Genomic DNA, 19,303 nt, shown 5'->3' on the forward strand with positions numbered 1-19,303 from the left:
CCTGAAAAAACGAATCGATATTTTCGAAGGCGAACACAACCTATTCTTGCTAGTGATTCTGTCCAATTGTTAGGTATCCAAATTATAGTCATTCGTAAATTTATTATTGAATATATGGATGAATTATCTATTATTGAATAACTATTATTTACGATAATTACATGAAAGAAATAACATATAAACTACAAACAAAACGTGACAACTAAAATCTCAAAAAGATATTCTCACAAGTATATTTCACGCAACCAGGAATCTCAAAACCATTAGACGCTATAATGATACTCTGCACTTGTTAGACACAAGAAAAGGCCAAAAAGCAAGCGTCCGACACACAAAACCCGCCAAATCCACTGGCAGTCACAATCAACGATTCTACGAATCGCGAGCGCTCACGAATCATAAAACTGCTGACTGCGACACTCTGAAAGCGAAATTGACAGGCTCTATGCGTCAAACACCCGCCCTCCAATCTCCCCCCGCATCCAACAACACAAACCCCCACTACAACATCTAACGAATTCAAAACTCCGAAAATCACTCATCTAAGTGAGTGGAAGCAACCCTGCATGCAACTATTCTTCATGATACGCTTTGTCTGTCTATCTTTCTATTAGGCCTGTGGACATGTGTTAGCTTCGAAACTTCTAACCAAACTAGGAAAATTTTTAAATCACAAAAAAAAAATTCAAAGGTAATTACAAGCAAAATACATATTGATTATTTTACGCAAAACCGAGCAAGTAATATTAAATCTCTTGTATTGTATGCTAATGCTAATTGACTGTAACAAAAATAATATGCTTAAATAAAATAAAATAATAATAAAATGATATGCAAAATTTACTAGAAGGTCATTACTTTATTGGTGAGAAGTTTCTAATAAGCCCTCCCAGTTCCTCTGTATACATAACAAATCTGATACTATAATCAGAATTGCTCAGTCTGCATGAAGCAGCCGATTGCATCAAGGAAGTTCTATTAACAACCAAGAATTAATCGTTTGAGGTATACTGAAGCATTAAGAAGGTGATATGTGTCACTATGGGAAATCATCATCGTTGCAAATATAAAGAAATTAAACATAACCCTTTGCTTCAGTACCGTCAACCTCCATGTCCATGGGGAGGGATGTATGATAATTAACTTTAATCGAGTTCTTTTCTAAAGAGCATTGATAGCTAAGACTTTCATTTAGTATGTTGAAATTAGAAAACCACATTAAAATTAAAAAAAAATATAGCTAATCAAAGTTGGCAATAAAAAAAACAGAATGTTGAATAACTCATTTAGCAGTCATTTCCGACCCTATGTTTCATGGGGATTTTTTCATAACTTTAGGAGACCTACCGTGAAGGTACCATATTGTGCGCAGTTAAGATGTTTTTGTGATTTAAACATTACATTAGACATTTTAAAATGACATTTAAATTAATTATTTAGTAGAATGTATTGCTAATATCTATAACAATCGAAACAATATATTAATATTAAAGGTAACCCGACCATTGTGTCAAAATCGATCATTTTATACACCGATGTTGGGTGCCTAATTATGCGCGCTTTATTGCGCATGTTCCTAATTGTGCGCACATTTGTTCCTAATTGTGCGCAGCTAAAAAATAGCAATAAATTGTTGGAATATAATGGTTATTGCATGTAAAAGGAAAACAAAATGTAATTACACTGTATATTGAAGAATTTTACAGATTCTTTTATGGGCACAAGTCGAATTGATGTTTCATCCATATTGAAAATTCGGGTCGGATGCTTCATGACATCTTTCAAGCTAGCTTGTTCAATATGCCGGTCGACTTCTTCAAACCAGCTCCTAATTTTACCTTCAGTGACATACATACTTGTTTCGAAAGGGCACCTGGGATTTTTCGGGAAATGTTGGGATGCCGTTTCAAAAATAGTGTTAACCATTTTCGACCAGGAGAATGCATTTTTTGGAAACTTGAATGTCCTGTGGATTTAAGGTAATAAAGGGTGATACTGTCAAAATTTGGTCAAGGGAAAACGCGTGTAAATCGGTGAAATCGTTTATTTAAAAAATCAAATTAAATTTCTTTTTCAAGTTCAATTAGTATAAAATTCAGGAAAAATATTCAGTTAGGCTTCCGCTTTTCCAAATCCGAATTGCCGGGCCTTACGCTTGACCCCTGCCATCAGATTTTGTACAGCCACCTTGTCCACCTTCTTCGCCGCAGAAAGCCAGTTTGCCTTGAACTGCTGCTCGCCCTTAGCAGTTTTTTTGGTCTTCTTTAGGTTCCGCTTGACAATAGCCCAGTATTTCTCAATTGGGCGGAGCTCTGGCGTGTTGGGAGGGTTCTTGTCCTTGGGAACCACCTGCACGTTGTTGGCGGCGTACCACTCCATGGCCTTTTTACCGTAATGGCAAGATGCCAAATCCGGCCAAAACAGTACGGAACAACCGTGTTTCTTCAGGAAAGGCAGCAGACGTTTATTCAAACACTCTTTCACTTAAATTTCTTGGTTGACAGTCCCGGAAGCTATGAAAATGCTGCTTTTCAAGCCACAGGTACAGATGGCTTGCCAAACCAGATATTTCTTTGCGAACTTTGACAGTTTCATGTGCTTGAAAACATCTGCTACCTTTCCCCTTCCTTTTGCCGTATAAAACTCCTGTCCCGGAAGCTGCTTGTAGTCGGCTTTGACGTAGGTTTCGTCGTCCATTACCACGCAGTCAAACTTCGTCAGCATCGTCGTGTACAGCCTCCGGGATCGCGCTTTGGCCGTCGTATTTTGTTTATCATCGCGATTTGGAGTCACTACCTTCTTGTAAGTCGATAGTCCGGCTCGTTTTTTGGCTCGATGCACAGTTGTAGACGATACACCCAGCTTATTTGCGGCATCTCGGAGAGAGAGGTTAGGGTTTCGCTTGAAACTACCGGCAACTCTCTTTGTCGTCTCAGCGGCTTCCGGTTTTCGATTTCCCCCCGATCCAGACTTCCTGGCTGTCAAAAACCTTTCCCCAAACACTTTAATTACATTTGTAACGGTTGATTTGGCAACTTTTAGCGATTTTGCCAACTTTGCGTGCGAGTAGCTCGGATTTTCGCGATGCGCGAGCAAAATTTTGATACGCTGCTCTTCTTGCTTGGACGGCATTTTGACAACTGAAGAGTGAATTCCAAAATCAAAATAGGAGCAACATTCTACACACACACACCTTCAAAATGAGGGGTGTTCAGGTTTTTTAAATGCAAAATTGAAAGAAATACGTCAAGTTGATATTGACCAAATTTTGACCGTATCACCCTTTATGCGACCAACGTTTTCAGACATTGGGAGTCCACCGGGAAGCCAGCCCTAGCCATCTCGATTATCCACTGGATGATGCGGTCCTCCTCTTGCTTATTTAAAACGGTTGGTCTTCCTGGACGCATTGCTTCCGAAGTGCCAAGGGCAATTTTTTTTACGAAGAGTGCTCTCAGGGATTCCATGGACTTTGGCGGCTCGACGAACCGAAAATCCTCTTCTGACCATATCCATGGCCAGAACCATGTGATTTTGATTGTACTGCACATTCTTCCGGCCACGATTCATCTTGGAGCACTCTGCGCATGATTAGGAACATAAATAAAAACAATGGTGCCTAATTCTGCGCAATAGTAAATCGTAATTTTGCACAAAAATTATGTATGTAACCGCTAGTTTTTGAGTAGGATACGATTAATGCAAATACATCTTACCAACTGCGGTAAATATTCCAATTCTTTTACTGGGTTTCACTTCGAAATTTAAAACAACACTTCGAACGCGGTGCAAACGTTCAAGCTAACGTAGCTGATTTTTTAACGTTTTCAGTGTTGTAGATTGCGTTTTTTTTATTTTGTTCACTTAATTTCTGTAAAATACAAATATTATTGTGAATTCAGATATGTTATTCAACAGTGCTTCAAAGAAAAATAATATTGTGGTGATAACAATGAGTAATGTTCGTAAAATGTAGAAAGAATGCTTGAAATGCGCACAATTAGGAACTGCGCACAATAAGGGGCGGTCACGGTATCTACCCTGAAAATATGTAAAACCCGGAACCAAATACCCTGTATTCAAAGAAGGGAATATTCCCTTCTTTATTGCGAGGTTGCAAATACTCATTTCAACTAAAACAATGTTTTTTTTTTTAATTATGAAATAATTAGATGCCATGATCATACTTTGAATTGGTAGGATACAAGAAGAGGTTGCAAAGAATGTGTTTGACATATTAAACCTGTTTATTTCACTTCATGAGAGTCACAATCAGCGATTTTTCACACACTCACTCACTCACTCACTCACTCAGCGATCAGCAAATCGCTGATTGTGACTCATAGAAAGCAAAATTTACAGGTTTTATGTTTCTAACGCATACTTTGTAACCTCTTCTTGTATGTAAGTTACAAGTAAAACATGCCATCATACCATCTTTTGGTTTTATTATTCCGAAAAACATTATTTTAGCTTAAATGAGTATTTGCAACCTTGCTTTATTGTATATCCAAAGAATTAATTATTTCCTTTTCTTATGTTTTCAAAAAAGGGAATATTCCCTCCTTTATCATAAGAATATTTCCTTCTTTATAGTATATCCAAAGAATTAATTATTTCCTTTTGTTATATTTTCAAAGAAGGGGATATTCCCTTCTTTATCATACATCCAAAGAATTAATTATTTTCTCTTTTATATATTTAAAGAAAGGAATAGTCCTTTCTTTATCGTTTATCCAAAGAATTAATTATTTCCTTTTCTTATATTTTCGAAGAAGAGCGGTTCCATATCATTAAAGCAACGAGTAATTTTCATCTTTTTTGATTTGCATGAAAGCTTGCATACAAGTTTTTGGGGAAGAAAAACGCCGTTTTGCATACTTGGTTCGCCATTTTGAATCTAGCCTTACTTATGAGAAGGGCCTATGAAAAATGCACATGATATCTTCAAAAAATTGTATCTCGGAAACGGTTTGTCCGATTGGTTTGGTGTCTTGGGTGAAGTTTTAGACAATTGTTGGTGTTATATGGAGAAAATATGCACGGTAAAAAAAAGTTTGGTATTTGTGTTTTGAACTAAAATATAAATTTTCCCTTTAAAGTGACATGTCAATAATTTTTTTATTATCCTTATGTTATAGCTGACTGAAAATGCTATCTAGTGCACAGTAGGTTGTTCTGGAGAAAAATAGGTTACGATGAAAAAAATTGTTTTTTAAAAAAATACAATTTTCAAAAAAGCTATTAAGAAAAGTCAAAAAAGTTTGTCACCCTAATTTTATGAAAGTACATCAAATTTGCAAACAAAAAGTACTTCGGTAACATTTTTCTAAGATGCACCGTTTAGAAGATATTACTGATTAAATATTGTTTTTTTTTATAACTTAATAAGTTTTGGCCCTTTTCGGATGTACTCCGTGTTTTTCCAGTTTCAAAAGTATTTTTTTCGGAAAGATTGGAAAATTTTGAGTTAAAATGACACTGACAGCTTAAAGATTCGAGTGAAATTCTCTGCCTTAAAAGTATTTTGAAAAACAAGTTACAAAATCCCACTATCAGGAACAATGATTTCTTCAAGTGATTTTTGGTATCGTCGGAAAAGTGTTCCCCGGGCTAGCCGGAATCGCGTACGTTGCGGAAGTGATATTTTCCATCGCTGACAAGTTCGGTAAAGTGGTGAAAAGTTGAATATTAACTGGGTTCTCAGCCTCCATTAACAGTGAAGGAGTTCTTACTCTAATTTGTTTTTTTTTTTCGTTCAACCTCTCCCTCTCGCGCTGAAGTGATAGCTCTCTCTGTCTCCCGCTTGCGTTTGCACTTTTTGAGAGAAGCGCAGTGGTGTTGGTGTGAGTTTGGTCGAATCGATTTTGTATTCGCTCTCCTACCTGGATGCGATTCATCACCAAGAAAAGATAGAGGTGATTGTGTGCGTTGGCAGTAGTTTGCATCGCATAAGCAGCAACAACAACAACGGTGGCATCCAGCACGACGTCGGTGGCAGTCGCACCTCGCCTAATCTCGGATCGCGTTGTTCTGCGTCGCGGATTACTAGTGTGCGTGTGCAATTATCGGTCTCGATGAGAAGAAGTTAGACGAGTGTTGCGAGATCGCGCGGTGTTCGCGATTCATTCAAAAAACTGCATGCAATAATTAAGCTGTAGTGTGTTGGTGTTTTGCTGGAACCAGAGAGAAAGAGAAAGTCGTAATCGAAAAGTGTGTTGTGTCGTGGGCGCCAGTGTAAGTGGTGCTATTTTTTACTGGTGAAACTACCACTGATTCAGCCATCCATTTTCCGGAGTAGGATTGTCCGAGCACAACACTAATAACTTGACTCTTGAAATCGCAGAGCAAAGCCACGACTGCAGAGAAGAGAAGAAAAAAAGTTCAAATTTTCCATCGTCCTGTGCGAGTGAAAGTGAAGGACCGCGACAACTAGAGGAAGGATTTCATTTTCCTTATGTGTTTTTGTTGCGGCGCTGATGGCGTACGCTGCGTTTGAGTTTCTGCAAGTTCCGTAGGTGAATCACGAAATGAAATGCAAAGCGTAGAGAAAAATAAAACTATGGAACCCATGGATTAGAGGATCAAATTAACATGGTGAGATCAGTCCAAATACTTTTCACAATAAAATAAATAAATAAACTCAATACGTGCCAGGATTCAAAAGAACATTTTGAAACTGGAAGTGTGTATGTAATACTAATATCCAATTGATAGAGGTAATACTACACGCGGGGTAACCTCGGAATGGGCGTGACTCTCCAGACATTCTGAAATGGGTTGCTGGATCTGCAATAGAGCTATCACCTTCTAACTCCCGGACTAAAGCTGTCTACAATAACCATAAATGCGACATTGTAGAGAGAGTTCTTCCATAATAACACTGCCGGCCAGTGGAGGTTAGAGGGAATGCACACACACACACACACACACACACACACACACACACACACACACACACACACACACACACACACACACACACACACACACACACACACACACACACTGTATGAAGAGCACAGCCGGATGTATTTTTCACAAGCGAATTAAACACATTTTGGCTTTGAATTTGTTAATTTGTATGCTGAAATATATCTTGTTTGCCTTGAGTGGCTCGGTTGAACTTGAATCTAACCTCCAAAATATACAACGCAGATTTAGTTCCATTGTTCGGTGTCGATTTTTATTGCCTCCCGGGAGCCCGGTTCTCCGAGTCCGGATGCTACACTTTCGGCTTGTAGTTCTATTGAGAGATCGGTCTTGAGCTTGAGCTTGAGCTTGATTGACCGCCCACGGTTGCTACTCTGTTATTGCCAGATCAGCTGTAATTACACAGAGAACCAATAGACGATGCTTGGGACTAGCAATCATCCTCAATGTGTAAAAACTGGTGATCTTAAATTAGGCAATACCAGCGCCGGCCGCGCCCGAACACAGGTCAAGAAAGGAATGGGAAGGATTGTGTTGACATGACACTCGCTTTGATGGAAGCCGAGAACACCTCTGCACTTCCACGAGGAATCACTGGGATGTTGGATAAGAGGGTTGGGTTTGCAGCAGGGTTCGTTTTGGTAAACGATAAGCTGAATTGATGTCCTAACGATCATATAACGCGAAGGAGCTTGGGACTAAACCCACGGTCTTCTGCTCAGTAAGCAAAAACGTTTGCCACTAGGCAGACGAGCACCTTTTTAATCACCGAGTTGCTGTTATTACCATGTAGTCATATTAACAAATAAAACGATTGACGAATCTTGATTGTGGATGGGCCTGAGAATAGACTCATGATGTTCTGCTCAGTAAGCAAAAACGGTTGCTCTAAGGCCACCGAGCCCCTCATATCACATAATACCGTTGCTCAAATTTGTGTATCCATTCAAACCCGGAACCAACGACAACAACGAGTTTCGCAAAATAAACAATGCTCAGTAAGCAGGCCACTGTAACCGACGATCTTTCAAATCCGAAAACTAAAAACTACGAAAAAGTACTTAGGCCTTCATTAAGTTCCACTTTCACGCGACGTACAATGTTTCAATTTGCTCTTTACGTATTGTTCAGGCTAGGCCCTTTTAAAAAATTTACGTGAGAAATACGCTCAATCGTCACCTACCTCGCAAAACTGGTTCCAAACGACAACAAAGGCATAAGCAACGATGGATTGTTGAACTTTGCTGGCTCCGGTGATGTAGCGCACAGCAAAAAAAAAAAAAAAAATGTAATATCGATCAACGCAATTCAAGCTGATGTATGAAATAATGATGTAATTGTAATTTTGTAATTTATCAGCACACACCCTGGTCGACCACTGTAAACCAATCTGCCGTTCAGCGTTTTCGGTTTTTGTTCCTGGATCTTTAGTTGCCTCTGTGATATACTTACTTGCGGCATACTATTTTGGGAGTGTATATGAGCGTGTACCATGTACGGTAGCTCATCTCTCATCGTGATGGTGGGACATAGTAGACAAATTAGAGAGAAAACAAGGAGGTATTAGTATTAGTTATATGTAAACAAACAAAACAAAAGTTAGATAATGCGGCACTGTAACTACTACTATTTTAGAGATATGATTCGTCATGTTTAACTCAATGTTTCAATTGAGGCAAACTATCTATCTTACAATTACAAAAGTAAACCTAAACTTACAATTATATGCAAATGCAAAATGAAACTGGACAAATCATCGTCAATTCCCTTATTCCAGGGCAGGGCCTGACGATTTGAATCTAATTTTGATCAGTGAACGGGCACCATATGGTACATTTTCTCACCATGAACCTATCATTTCCAGCCTATCTGAACTATTTAATAAATGGAAGCCATAAAATGGGTTACGCTCCCCCTAAGCGGGCCCTCCGCATCCTGTCTCTGTCTTATCTCAAATACAAAATGCCAATGGTATGAATGTATCTATGTAACTTGGAAATGACGTACAATCAAATAAACCCGTAACCCACTCACTTGGTCAGGCTTCAGAATCGTCCAGTGGGCAGTGCACTCTACACTCCAAGTTCCCTTTTTTCAAATTTACCGCAAATTTGATATTTTACCCATTGAGTGTTGATTAGTCACAATGAAACATTGTGACAGAAGTTGAGGTTACTAGTGTATTAAATAATCTAGGTCCTATTTAGGATTATCACCCCTATTCTGTATCTCGCCTCGAACGAAACTCTCACACAAAAAAATATTTTTTTGCATGAGAATCTCGTTCGAAACGAAATACAGAATAGGGGTGTATATCTGAAAAATCCAAATCTGGCCAACGCCCACCCTAAACCTAAACCTGTTCTAATCCACCTGAAATGACTAACGAATGGAAGACTTTGACTACCCAGCCATGCAATAGTCTCATTCCGTGCCTTATGGCAACTTGATGATTCTATTGCGCTCATCTTCTGGCACCACCCAGGGGAGACTTGGTCCTGTACCCAATGCTTAACTTATCTCCATTCCACTCATCTACTCGCAATTTCTTGTGATATAGTGGGCGGAATATTATTATATGAGACAATTCAATGCAGACGTCTTTCCAAATTTGGCAGATCGACAGGTAATCGGTGAGTTACCACGATAGTTGCTATTCAACAACTCGACAACGTCCCATCGTCAACGCCTGCTATGAGAATTTCCCATAGCAGACGCCAACGAAATGACGTCATCGAGCTATCGATCAACTACCCTGGTTATCGCCTGGTACCTTATAGCACGATGCTAGGAGGCGAACCGGAAGAATCGATGAGCTACCTCCCCCGTAGTTCTATTGAGAGATCGGTCTGGTTGATTAATTAGCCCGGGAACGTGTTGATAAGGTGTCCCTCGCGAGTTTTCTGCTGGTCTCTCGCCGGTGGCGGCGATTGCGAGCAATATGAAAGATGCCTCGCTGGATACACCCAAGACTGGACGGGTGGCAGTTGGTGGCCGCGAACTGTTTCTGGGGAAAGCACTACACGCGAACCTCCTCCCAGATGACCATGACAATGCAAGAAAATTTGTGTTCGTTAAAGGAAGTTAGCTCAGAGAAAATCAAAATTACGGAACCCATGGATTGGATGATCAAATTAACATGGTGAGACCAGTCCAAATATATTTTACAATTTAAAAACATAAATTAAATACGTGCCAGGTTTGAAAAGTATATTTTCGAACCTGGACCAATATCCATTTGATGCATAAATGCGGGGTTTATTGTGAGTGAAAGTAACCTCGGAATAGTCGTGACTCTCCAGACATTCTGCAATGGGTTGCTGAATCTGCAATAGAGCTATAACTTTCTAACTCCCGGGCTAAAGCTGTCTGCAATGACCATAAATGCGACATTGTAGAGAGGGTTCTTCCATAATAACACTGCCGGCCAGTGGGGGTTAGAGAGAACACACACACACACACACACACACACACACACACACACACACACACGAAGCGCGTGCTAAAGTATCTGGGAGTGATGATCGACGACCGGCTAAACTTTAATAGCGACATCGAATATGCTTGCGAGAAGGCGGCGAAGGTCATCAACGCAAGCCAGAATCATGCCGAACAATTCTGGTCCAAGCAGCAGCAAGAGCCGTCTTCTGGCTAGTGTGTCCTCTTCGATACTAAGGTATGGAGGTCCAGCCTGGATTGAAGCGCTGAAAACGAAGCAGAATCAAAGGAAATTGAGCAGTACGTTCCGGCTCATGGCCATGCGAGTCGTGAGTGCGTACAGAACCATTTCGATGGAGGCAGTATGCGTTATCGCCGGTATGATCCCAATCGGCATCACCGTGACGGAGGACCACGAGTGCTATATGACGAGAAAAACCAGAGGAGTACAAAAAATGGTGAGAACGGAGTCGATGGCTAAGTGGTAGCAGGAGATGCAGCAGAGAACGGTAGATGGACACACAGGCTAATACCAACTCTTTCGACCTGGGTGAACAGGAAGCATGGAGAAGTCAACTTCCACTTGACGCAGTTCCTGTCTGGTCATGGCTGCTTCAGGAAGTACCTGCATCGGTTCGGACACACAACGTCACCCTTCTGTCCGGAGTGTGGGAATGTGGAAGAATCACCAGAGCACATGGTCTTCGAATGTCCTAGATTTGATGATGTGCGAGAGGATATGCTCGCCCTTAGCACGGAGAATGTCGTCGAAGAAATGTGTCGAGAGTAGGGCACCTTTAACGCCGTCAGCAGAGCAGTAACGCAGATCATGTCAGCGCTGCAGCGAAAATGGCGAGAAGATCAACTAGAAAGTAGTAATGTGCTCACACAAGTGCGAACTGAAAGCCGAAGGCGGAAGAACTCTCCGTCAGAGTAGGCTGAATCCACCACCGGGGAAAACCGAGTAGAACGTGACGCTGGGAGCTAAATGGCTCACAAATTGGAGAGACGATCAGCGAACTGGAAGCGCCAATTAGCTGAGGTAAAGTGAGGTGCGTAATGCACGGCCCCCTCCGAAGTAATACGACAAGTGGTTCCGGGGGAAAAGAGCAAGGCGTCCAAAGAGGTTTTAATGCGGTAAGAATCCCACACATCCCATCAAGCGGTGGCACGATGGCCTTTTTGAAGGTTTCCCCCCTGCCAAAAAAAACACACACACACACTGTATGAAGAGCACAGCCGAGATAATAGCCTATTAAGACTGCAGTTGCTAAACTCTCGAAAAAAAAGCGACAAACAGAAACGGATGTCTGCGTAATTTATGGTCAGCCCTAATGTGAATAACGTTTATAAAATGTTACTCAAAGCATCAAAAACGGCAATTTTCTCACTTTTTCATGTTTGTCATTTGCACCACTTTCCTTAAAACACCCTCAAATGTTTTCCGGGAGATGTTATGGAATCCTTTAATATTATTAACCATTTAATTATCAATATTTTTTTTTATTTAGGTTGGCGCCCGGTGTTTGGTAAAGTTTAAAGATGATGAGAGCCAACTACTGCATGGTTACATCCAGGAGATGAAGCATAACAACGGACCATGCGTTGTTTATCTTGAAGAGCTTGCCGAATGTCATACCATTCCTTATGAAAAGCTACGAGCAATTACAACTGAACAAACTAGATCCTGGAGCTTACCGTATAACCCTCGAAATGTATCAGACTGTCATCATATTACAGTAACAGACGAAAAAGGTAAAGCTTCCTTAGTAATATATTTAAACGGCATTTCACGATATACCCTATTAATGGAGCATGCATTAACTATATCAAAACCAGATACGATGGATATATATGCGCAAAAAAATGGCCAAACAAGCAGCACGGTTGAATAACAAATTACATGTGGCCTAAAATAAATTCACCTAAAATACTTGCTATACGTTTAAGAATAACAAGATGCACAAATTCTCTACACATTTAGTTTTTCTTCCGAGATTGGCACTCGGCATTTTATTTTGCTGGATCTCAGTGAAAAATTTGCCGAGATCTCAGCTAACAAACGAGAATTTTGATGAGATCTTAGCTGACAAACAGAAATTTTGATGAGATCTCAGTAAAAATAAATGCCGACCTGGTCGGCGGTGCCAATCTCGGCAAGAATACTAAGAATGTAGAAACAGTTATATTTATTTACTTTGTTCGTTTGGTTCAGCGTTAACGCCAGCGTCTCTATCTATCGTCTCTGGTCAAATCCAGACAAACAGTACCCAGAAAATCATCACCGTATATAGTATTTTCTTTAGGTGAAGATAAAGACATACTGTGTTCTACGAAGTTGTGTATTTTTGCTTTCTGCACAGCTTATAGGACATGCAAAATTTGTATAATAGCCACACAAAAATGTTTTAATAGAAACACTGATTGTCACAGGGTCATGTATGTTAAATACGATCTAGCTAACTTAAACGAGCATATAGAAAGCTTAAGTCTACAGTAAATTTTCTTGTAATAATATCTATGTTATATAACTTTGCTGAAGACACCAATGCATTATAGTGACGTTTGGAAAACATGTACAACTACAAACTACAACAACTCAGCGACTGAATTCAATTGACTCAGCATGAAAAAAAACTGCAGTTACTCATAGCTAATGAGTAACTGCAGTTGTTTTTTTCAAATATGAGTAAATTTCGTATGGAAAGAAAATGTTCTGAGTCAATTGAATTCAGTCGCTGAGTTGTTGTAGTTGCCCGTGTAGTGTTCACCTAGTTAAACGAATAGTGTCAAAGGTTAGATTTTTCAATTTCAAGAAACTTTCCCCAAGACCCAATAAACTCAAAACGAAGTTTTACCTCTCAAATCTCAAACGATCACGTTTTTTTTTCGGTTTTAGACCATTGCACAGTGGTCCAGAATGCAGATTTAGGTGGAATGATATGTTTTGAGCCTGAAATTGAAACTTAAGACTAAAAGTCTCTTCTACAAAGTTGTTCCTTATAGTTAGGTCCTAATTTTTATGACAATGAGTTCTAGGGTGGTTCCTATTATCATTAAAATCAAAAATCTAACTTTTTTGTTTGAATAAATTAAGGTATACATTTTTCGGCAAAGTTATAGCTTAGCTAATTTCAAGCAACTTTGTTGAAAATAACTTTTTTGTATCTCTTAAATTGGCCGATTCAGAGTTATTTTCTTGAATTGAGTTAGGGTGGCTCTTAAAAAAAAACAGTTTTTTTGCTCTAGTTTTCTTATTTTGAATTTCTCAGCAAAGGTGTATTCAAATAAACACTATACTAAATACTATATTTGGGTATATCTTTTTTATTAGAAGATATACAGGCAACAAATCCAGCTATAAAACATTCGTCTTAAAGAGTTCTAAAAGTTTCTAGAAGATGACTTTCATGATAAACTTCAAGTAAAAAAGGTTTTGGCAAGAGATGGATTTCATAGGACCACTCCACTATGGGGCATTTTCATACAACCAGGCGGTCAAAAATATTTCTATCATTTTTTACAATTTCTGCTATTATTCTTGCTTTGTTTCATCAATATAAGGTGTGCGTTATCACTTTTCAACATTTTCACGACCAACTTTTGAAAAGGGCCTAACTTTTGATTAATTAAAATTTAATTTTTACGATTTTATAACGGTTACAGTTTCAAGCTTGTTTTCAGAGAATAAAATCTATTGAACAAAGACAACCTACCATGGTTTTATTGGGGGGAACATCGTAAAAAATAAAAAAAAAACTTTTTTTTTGGAAATATGTTTTTTTTTTCAACAAATCTTCTGTAAAAAAAATACAAAAAGCCATGATACAATAATCAAAATCAAATATGTTTCAACGAATTTCTTTTTATTCCTCTGTTACAATATCATCATGAACAAATTCTTCTTCAATTTCATCGACTGCTTTCATAAGTTCCTCCAAGGCATTGAAGTTATTAGTATCGACTACTGAATCACTTACAGAATTTTCAAATATCATGAAACTTTTCACGATGTCGGGATAATCCAGGGATACTTTTTTCTGTCGTCTTTTTGCCATCCAAATGGAACTGATCAGTGGGTCCGATTCATTAATGGCACGAATAAAGACATCATGTAAATTTTCTACTCTTGATCGTTTTCTTGCATGATGGGTTCGATATTTTTTCAATTGTTTATGTTTACTTTCTGCTGCCTCTTCCGCTAATGAACCAAGTGGTGCTGGTGAATGTATGATTATTTCTCCGGCATGAGCGAAAACTTTATACACGGTTGCAGGAATTTTGTACCAATCATACAATTTAAGATAGAGCCTATATGTTTCCTTGCAATATGCATCAAATTTTTCCGGGTTTATTGGCTCTTGGCAGTTAATAGCAATTAATATATTCCGGAATCTGAAAATTAACTCTTCATCAATGTTCAGCACGGAGCTTAAAAGCTTGGGATTTCCAAATGCTCTTCGACAAACGTTTCCTGTTGTACTGGTACCTGCTCCAGCCGATCGTGGTTGATCTACTCTTACTCCAAATTTTTCGTAAAGCTGTGTCGTCACATGTTTTTTTCTTTGTTCATATAGTTCTTTGAACGGTTTCGTTACCTTCCATTTTTTGTTATCCATTCTGTATGCAATAGGGTTAATTACCCCATTTCCGGCCTATTAAGCACAACTCGCACATAGTATTTCTTAATCTAGCGCAGTTTAGCACCAAACGGAATGTTATTATCACTGATGGCTTGCAAATTTATTTACCTTTCCGTACGTACCGTAAGATTTGATAAAAATAAATCAATCGTTGAGATATTGTCAAAAGTCTAACACTGCTTCTTGACGACAAACTCGGCCTACGGATTCTAAACTTGGCCTAACACATTTGAAACACCATTGAAACGCCAATGAATTCACTTCGGCCTATCGGATGAAGATAAAAATTGATTCGGTCGGAGCGCTTCTTTTGTTTTTGGGAATAATGGGTGCAAACCTTCATACCACACGTTCTCATTGACTTCGTTCGGTAGCTTATTAACTAAAGTATCGTACCAAACGCATAATTTACTTGTTAACTCTGAAATCATGGATTGTAGCCAGAATAATTTCTTCACTCTCTTTAATGAATTCAACATAAGAACCAAAAATTTTCAAATCGCTTATAGGGGAAATGACGGCTTCGGCATGACAGACTATTTTCGGCAACCCAAATTGAAACACTATTTTCACTGGATTTTCTTACGAAAACACTTAGCTGAATGCATGCAAACGATTCTTTATGCTTTCAGCTTCAATTTGACTATATTTTTACCACTGAGAAAAAGCAATCTAGCAAGGTTTTCTTGAAATGCAACACACGCACTACAAATTGTAGCTGATTTCGAGTTGCCGATAATAGAACAGCAGATTTACATGCAGTTCAAATTGAACGGTTGCCGAAGAAAAACTGGTTGCCGACAATACTCGCTCTCACTAGAGAAGATTGGAGCTTTGTAAAAGCGTTTCAAAACAGTTTTTGACAATTCTTTCGACTGAAACTGTAAGAGTAGCTAGCAGCAAAAGATTGTAAACAAACCAATACTGCATATGTGTGCGTTCCTTAGAGAAAAAGGCACACATAAGAAGGTCGCTGCTTAGGTTGCCGAGAATACGTAAATTCCCCTATTTCCAATGGGGCAGGTTGGGGCAGGCAAACTCTTCAGTACTTGTTAGAGTACACTCAAAACTTCATCCAGAGCTGAGAATTAGCCTGGGAATGTGCGAGACTCGAAAGTTTGTGATCAAGAAAGTTAAATTTTCATTAATTTTCAATTTTTTTTTCTATTTTTATTTTTAATTTTTTGTTTGTCTCCATCAAATTTCCAAATGGATTTTATTTTCGGAAAGCTTATTAAATTACCTTTCCAACGATGTATAATGATGTGGTAGATAACTTTTGGATGTGTCAACCAGACTTAAGTTTAAAAAAAAACACTAGTTAACTCTACTGAGGTCTAAAACCAACTGAACTGATTTATTGAATTATATTATAACCAAACCTACCGAAGCCCTATCAATCAGCTGAGTAAGATAAATTTAAAGAGGGAACGTGGTCGCCGTGTTGCTGTTGCAAAGGCGACAAAACTGCTGAGGTGTTTTCCGTCGTTGGCGGGTCCAAGGGTTGGTGACATCGTTAGTTGGTGGTGAAACTGCCGAGGTGTCTTCGATCGTTGGCAGTTCCAAGGGTTGGTGACATCGTTGGCTGCCGGATGACCATTTGCTGATGTAGGAATATGCCTTGCTCGTTACTGAGCTACCTTTGTGTTGCTGGGGAAGAATTGCTGATGCTTGGACTTGGGTGCGGGTTAGTGATCGTGCTTACTGCTATGCCGATTGCTGAGTCTTAGTCGTCGTCATCGGCGTTGTTGTTGTTGTTGTTGTTGGTATGGATGATGACGATGATGACGATAATAGAGATGTACCAATGAAGTGATTGGTTGCTGTTGTTGCTAATGGTATGGATGACGGTGATGATGATAATAGAGATGCACCGATGAAGCGGTTGGTTGTGGTCCAAGAGGGTTCGTTCTTAACTACTCCCCCTTTTGAAGACGAATCGTCCCGATTCGCTGAGATGCTTCTGGTTTCGAGCAGTACTAATTGTTTAGACTCCTTGGATGTTCCAATGTAAAGAGAAATTTGTTTGCGTCTCCTTGATATCCAGAAAAGGCCTGTAACGATACTTAAAAGGATACAGATTGTCGACATACTTAGTGATGTGTATATCCGGATGTTGTGTCCCTTGTCAATGTTTCGATGTAGTGCCTGTTTCTTACGTGGATTTCGTCGATGTTACGAACTTCCAGGGTCTTTTCGTTAATGTGCAAACCGTCCAGAGGCATTACAAATGTCGGTTCTGACTTATAGGCTTCGACGTTGTTGTATCTGGTGCCATTTATAAAGATGCTGCAGTTGTGAAACTCGATCAAATATGTACCGGATATGTTTCGTTTGGTGAGTCCACAATTCGAATCTACTTCGATGTCCTGAGTGTTTGTAGTTATGTTATGATTGTCCGTGATTATTCTTATCTCCGTAGGCTGAAGGCATTTTACGAAAGTACAATTTCCTGATAGTCCTCTCAGCAAATTTGAGTAGCACGAGTCTTCGGTTGCATCTATGAGGTTGTTAATGTTACACAGTCTCGTCTTCTCGATCTTTAGGCATTTCTCCTTGATGAAGTACGTCTTGTTACCATTACGCAAAGCAACACTGGCTGGTGGATTCAAAATTTTATCTGATATTGGAAGAGGTTCTAGTAAAAATTCGGTATACGTAATCTTGGAATTGAAACTATAAATATTATTTTTGAATTGTTATAATATGCTGATAAATTAAGAAACTCATAGATTTGCTCTATGCTGTGTGGTCTAATATTTTGCTGTTCTAGGATATTTGAAACAAATCCTAACTCTTCGACTGATAGTATTTGTTTTGGAATAATATTTACTTTAGCTAGTTGCACTGATTCAAACAGATCTTCAAGATGGGTCTTCAGGTTATCTAAGTTGTAATTGATCTTTATAAATTCCCTGAATATTTTAAAATTTTTGTTGATTTCGTTGTCTAACCTTGCTGATACAATATTTTTTGAAATAAGGTTTTGTTGTTTGTTCAACCGGTTAATTAAGAAGTTAATTCGATTTTGTAATAGTAAGTTAATTTTAAGTTGCTCATTATTTTCGTTAGTAAGGATTTTATTATTAATTTGTAAATCAGAAATGCTTTTTGAAATTTCTTCGAAATCATCATGGTCCATATTCCCGGTTATTCCTTTTATTCCTGTCCCTAGCAAATTTAATAGTCCTCTCTTAGTCTGCTTTGGTCAAAGACTGTTAAAGATGCTATAAACAGATTCATATTTTGTTTCTAGTATTTCAAACATGTCCGTAAAATTTGGAAATATTCCTTGAATATTCGTGAGCAGTTTTCTAAAAATAGGGTCGTAATTATCCAATTCTATGATGTGAAAAAGTTTATGACTGCCTAGTTTTATAAAACTGCTGCCTTTGTCTATGGTGAGAAGGCCAGGGTTTTGTTTCAGGTTCTGGATATGGATGGATTGTGGATAGGATAGTTGGATATACAGGAACGCAATGATTGTGGTTAAGAATATCCGAATTGGTATCATCTAAAAAGAGAAAATTTCCGTATACGGCGAAGTTTTTCTTTGTGTAATCGTCGTTTTTTTTGTATCTCTGTATGTGCGTCTTCTGTTATATTTAACTTGTATTTGCTGAAAACGGTCTTTAGTTTTAGATTTAATTCCTTGAATTTTATTGTATACCATTTCGCCGCGTTGTAGAGTCGGTGGTTTTTCTCTACTGCTGTTGTGGTACTTGTTTTGTTGGTCCTGTGTTTCCTTGAGTTTTAGTGCTGCTTCATCGTATAATTTGTCCCTTAGCTGGATCATGTTATCTATATTCAGAGGTCGCTCTTCTCCAGTTTTGATTCCATAAAAGATTTCGCGGGGTTTAAGGTTGGTAGCTGTATGGATACTATTATTATAAAGAGTACATGCAATTAGAAATTTCTCTTTGTTTGATAATTCTCCGTATTTATGTTTGTTGGAATTGAAAATTTCAGTTATGGTGGAATGGAATCTTTCTACTATTCCATTCATTTGGCTATGGTTTGAAGGGGTGAAATACTACTGTATATTCAAATCTGAAAGCAATCCTCTTACTTCTATAGATTTAATGGCAGGTTCGTTGTCAGAGACAATCATTGACGGGGTGATGTATTTGAGAATCGCTTTGCGAACATCAGGAATGGATCTAGACTTTATTGGAAGTAAGGTGCCAAATCTAGAGAATTTGTCAACCACGGAAAGGATGTTGGGTTGGGCGATGTAAATATCTATATGAATAATTTCGAGGGGTTGTTTGGGGATCGGTGTTTCTCCG

General features: G+C 38.7%; 1 protein-coding gene across 2 annotated transcripts in view; it reads left to right on the top strand.

The window, feature by feature from the left end:
* LOC135714476 (protein ovarian tumor locus-like) overlaps window positions 1–19,303 on the top strand; it is a 104,018-nt gene that overhangs the window by 52,667 nt on the left and 32,048 nt on the right. For both annotated transcript variants that reach the window (XM_065237852.1, XM_065237850.1), the window contains exon 7: window positions 11,883–12,126. In XM_065237852.1, the coding sequence (XP_065093924.1) occupies window positions 11,883–12,126 (244 nt within the window). The remainder of the gene's footprint in view (window positions 1–11,882; window positions 12,127–19,303) is intronic.

Source organism: Ochlerotatus camptorhynchus, unplaced genomic scaffold (assembly GCF_037179485.1).
Source record: "Ochlerotatus camptorhynchus isolate MF236.1 unplaced genomic scaffold, CSIRO-AGI_Acam_v1.1 ptg000651l, whole genome shotgun sequence".
Classification (NCBI taxonomy): domain Eukaryota; kingdom Metazoa; phylum Arthropoda; class Insecta; order Diptera; family Culicidae; genus Ochlerotatus; species Ochlerotatus camptorhynchus.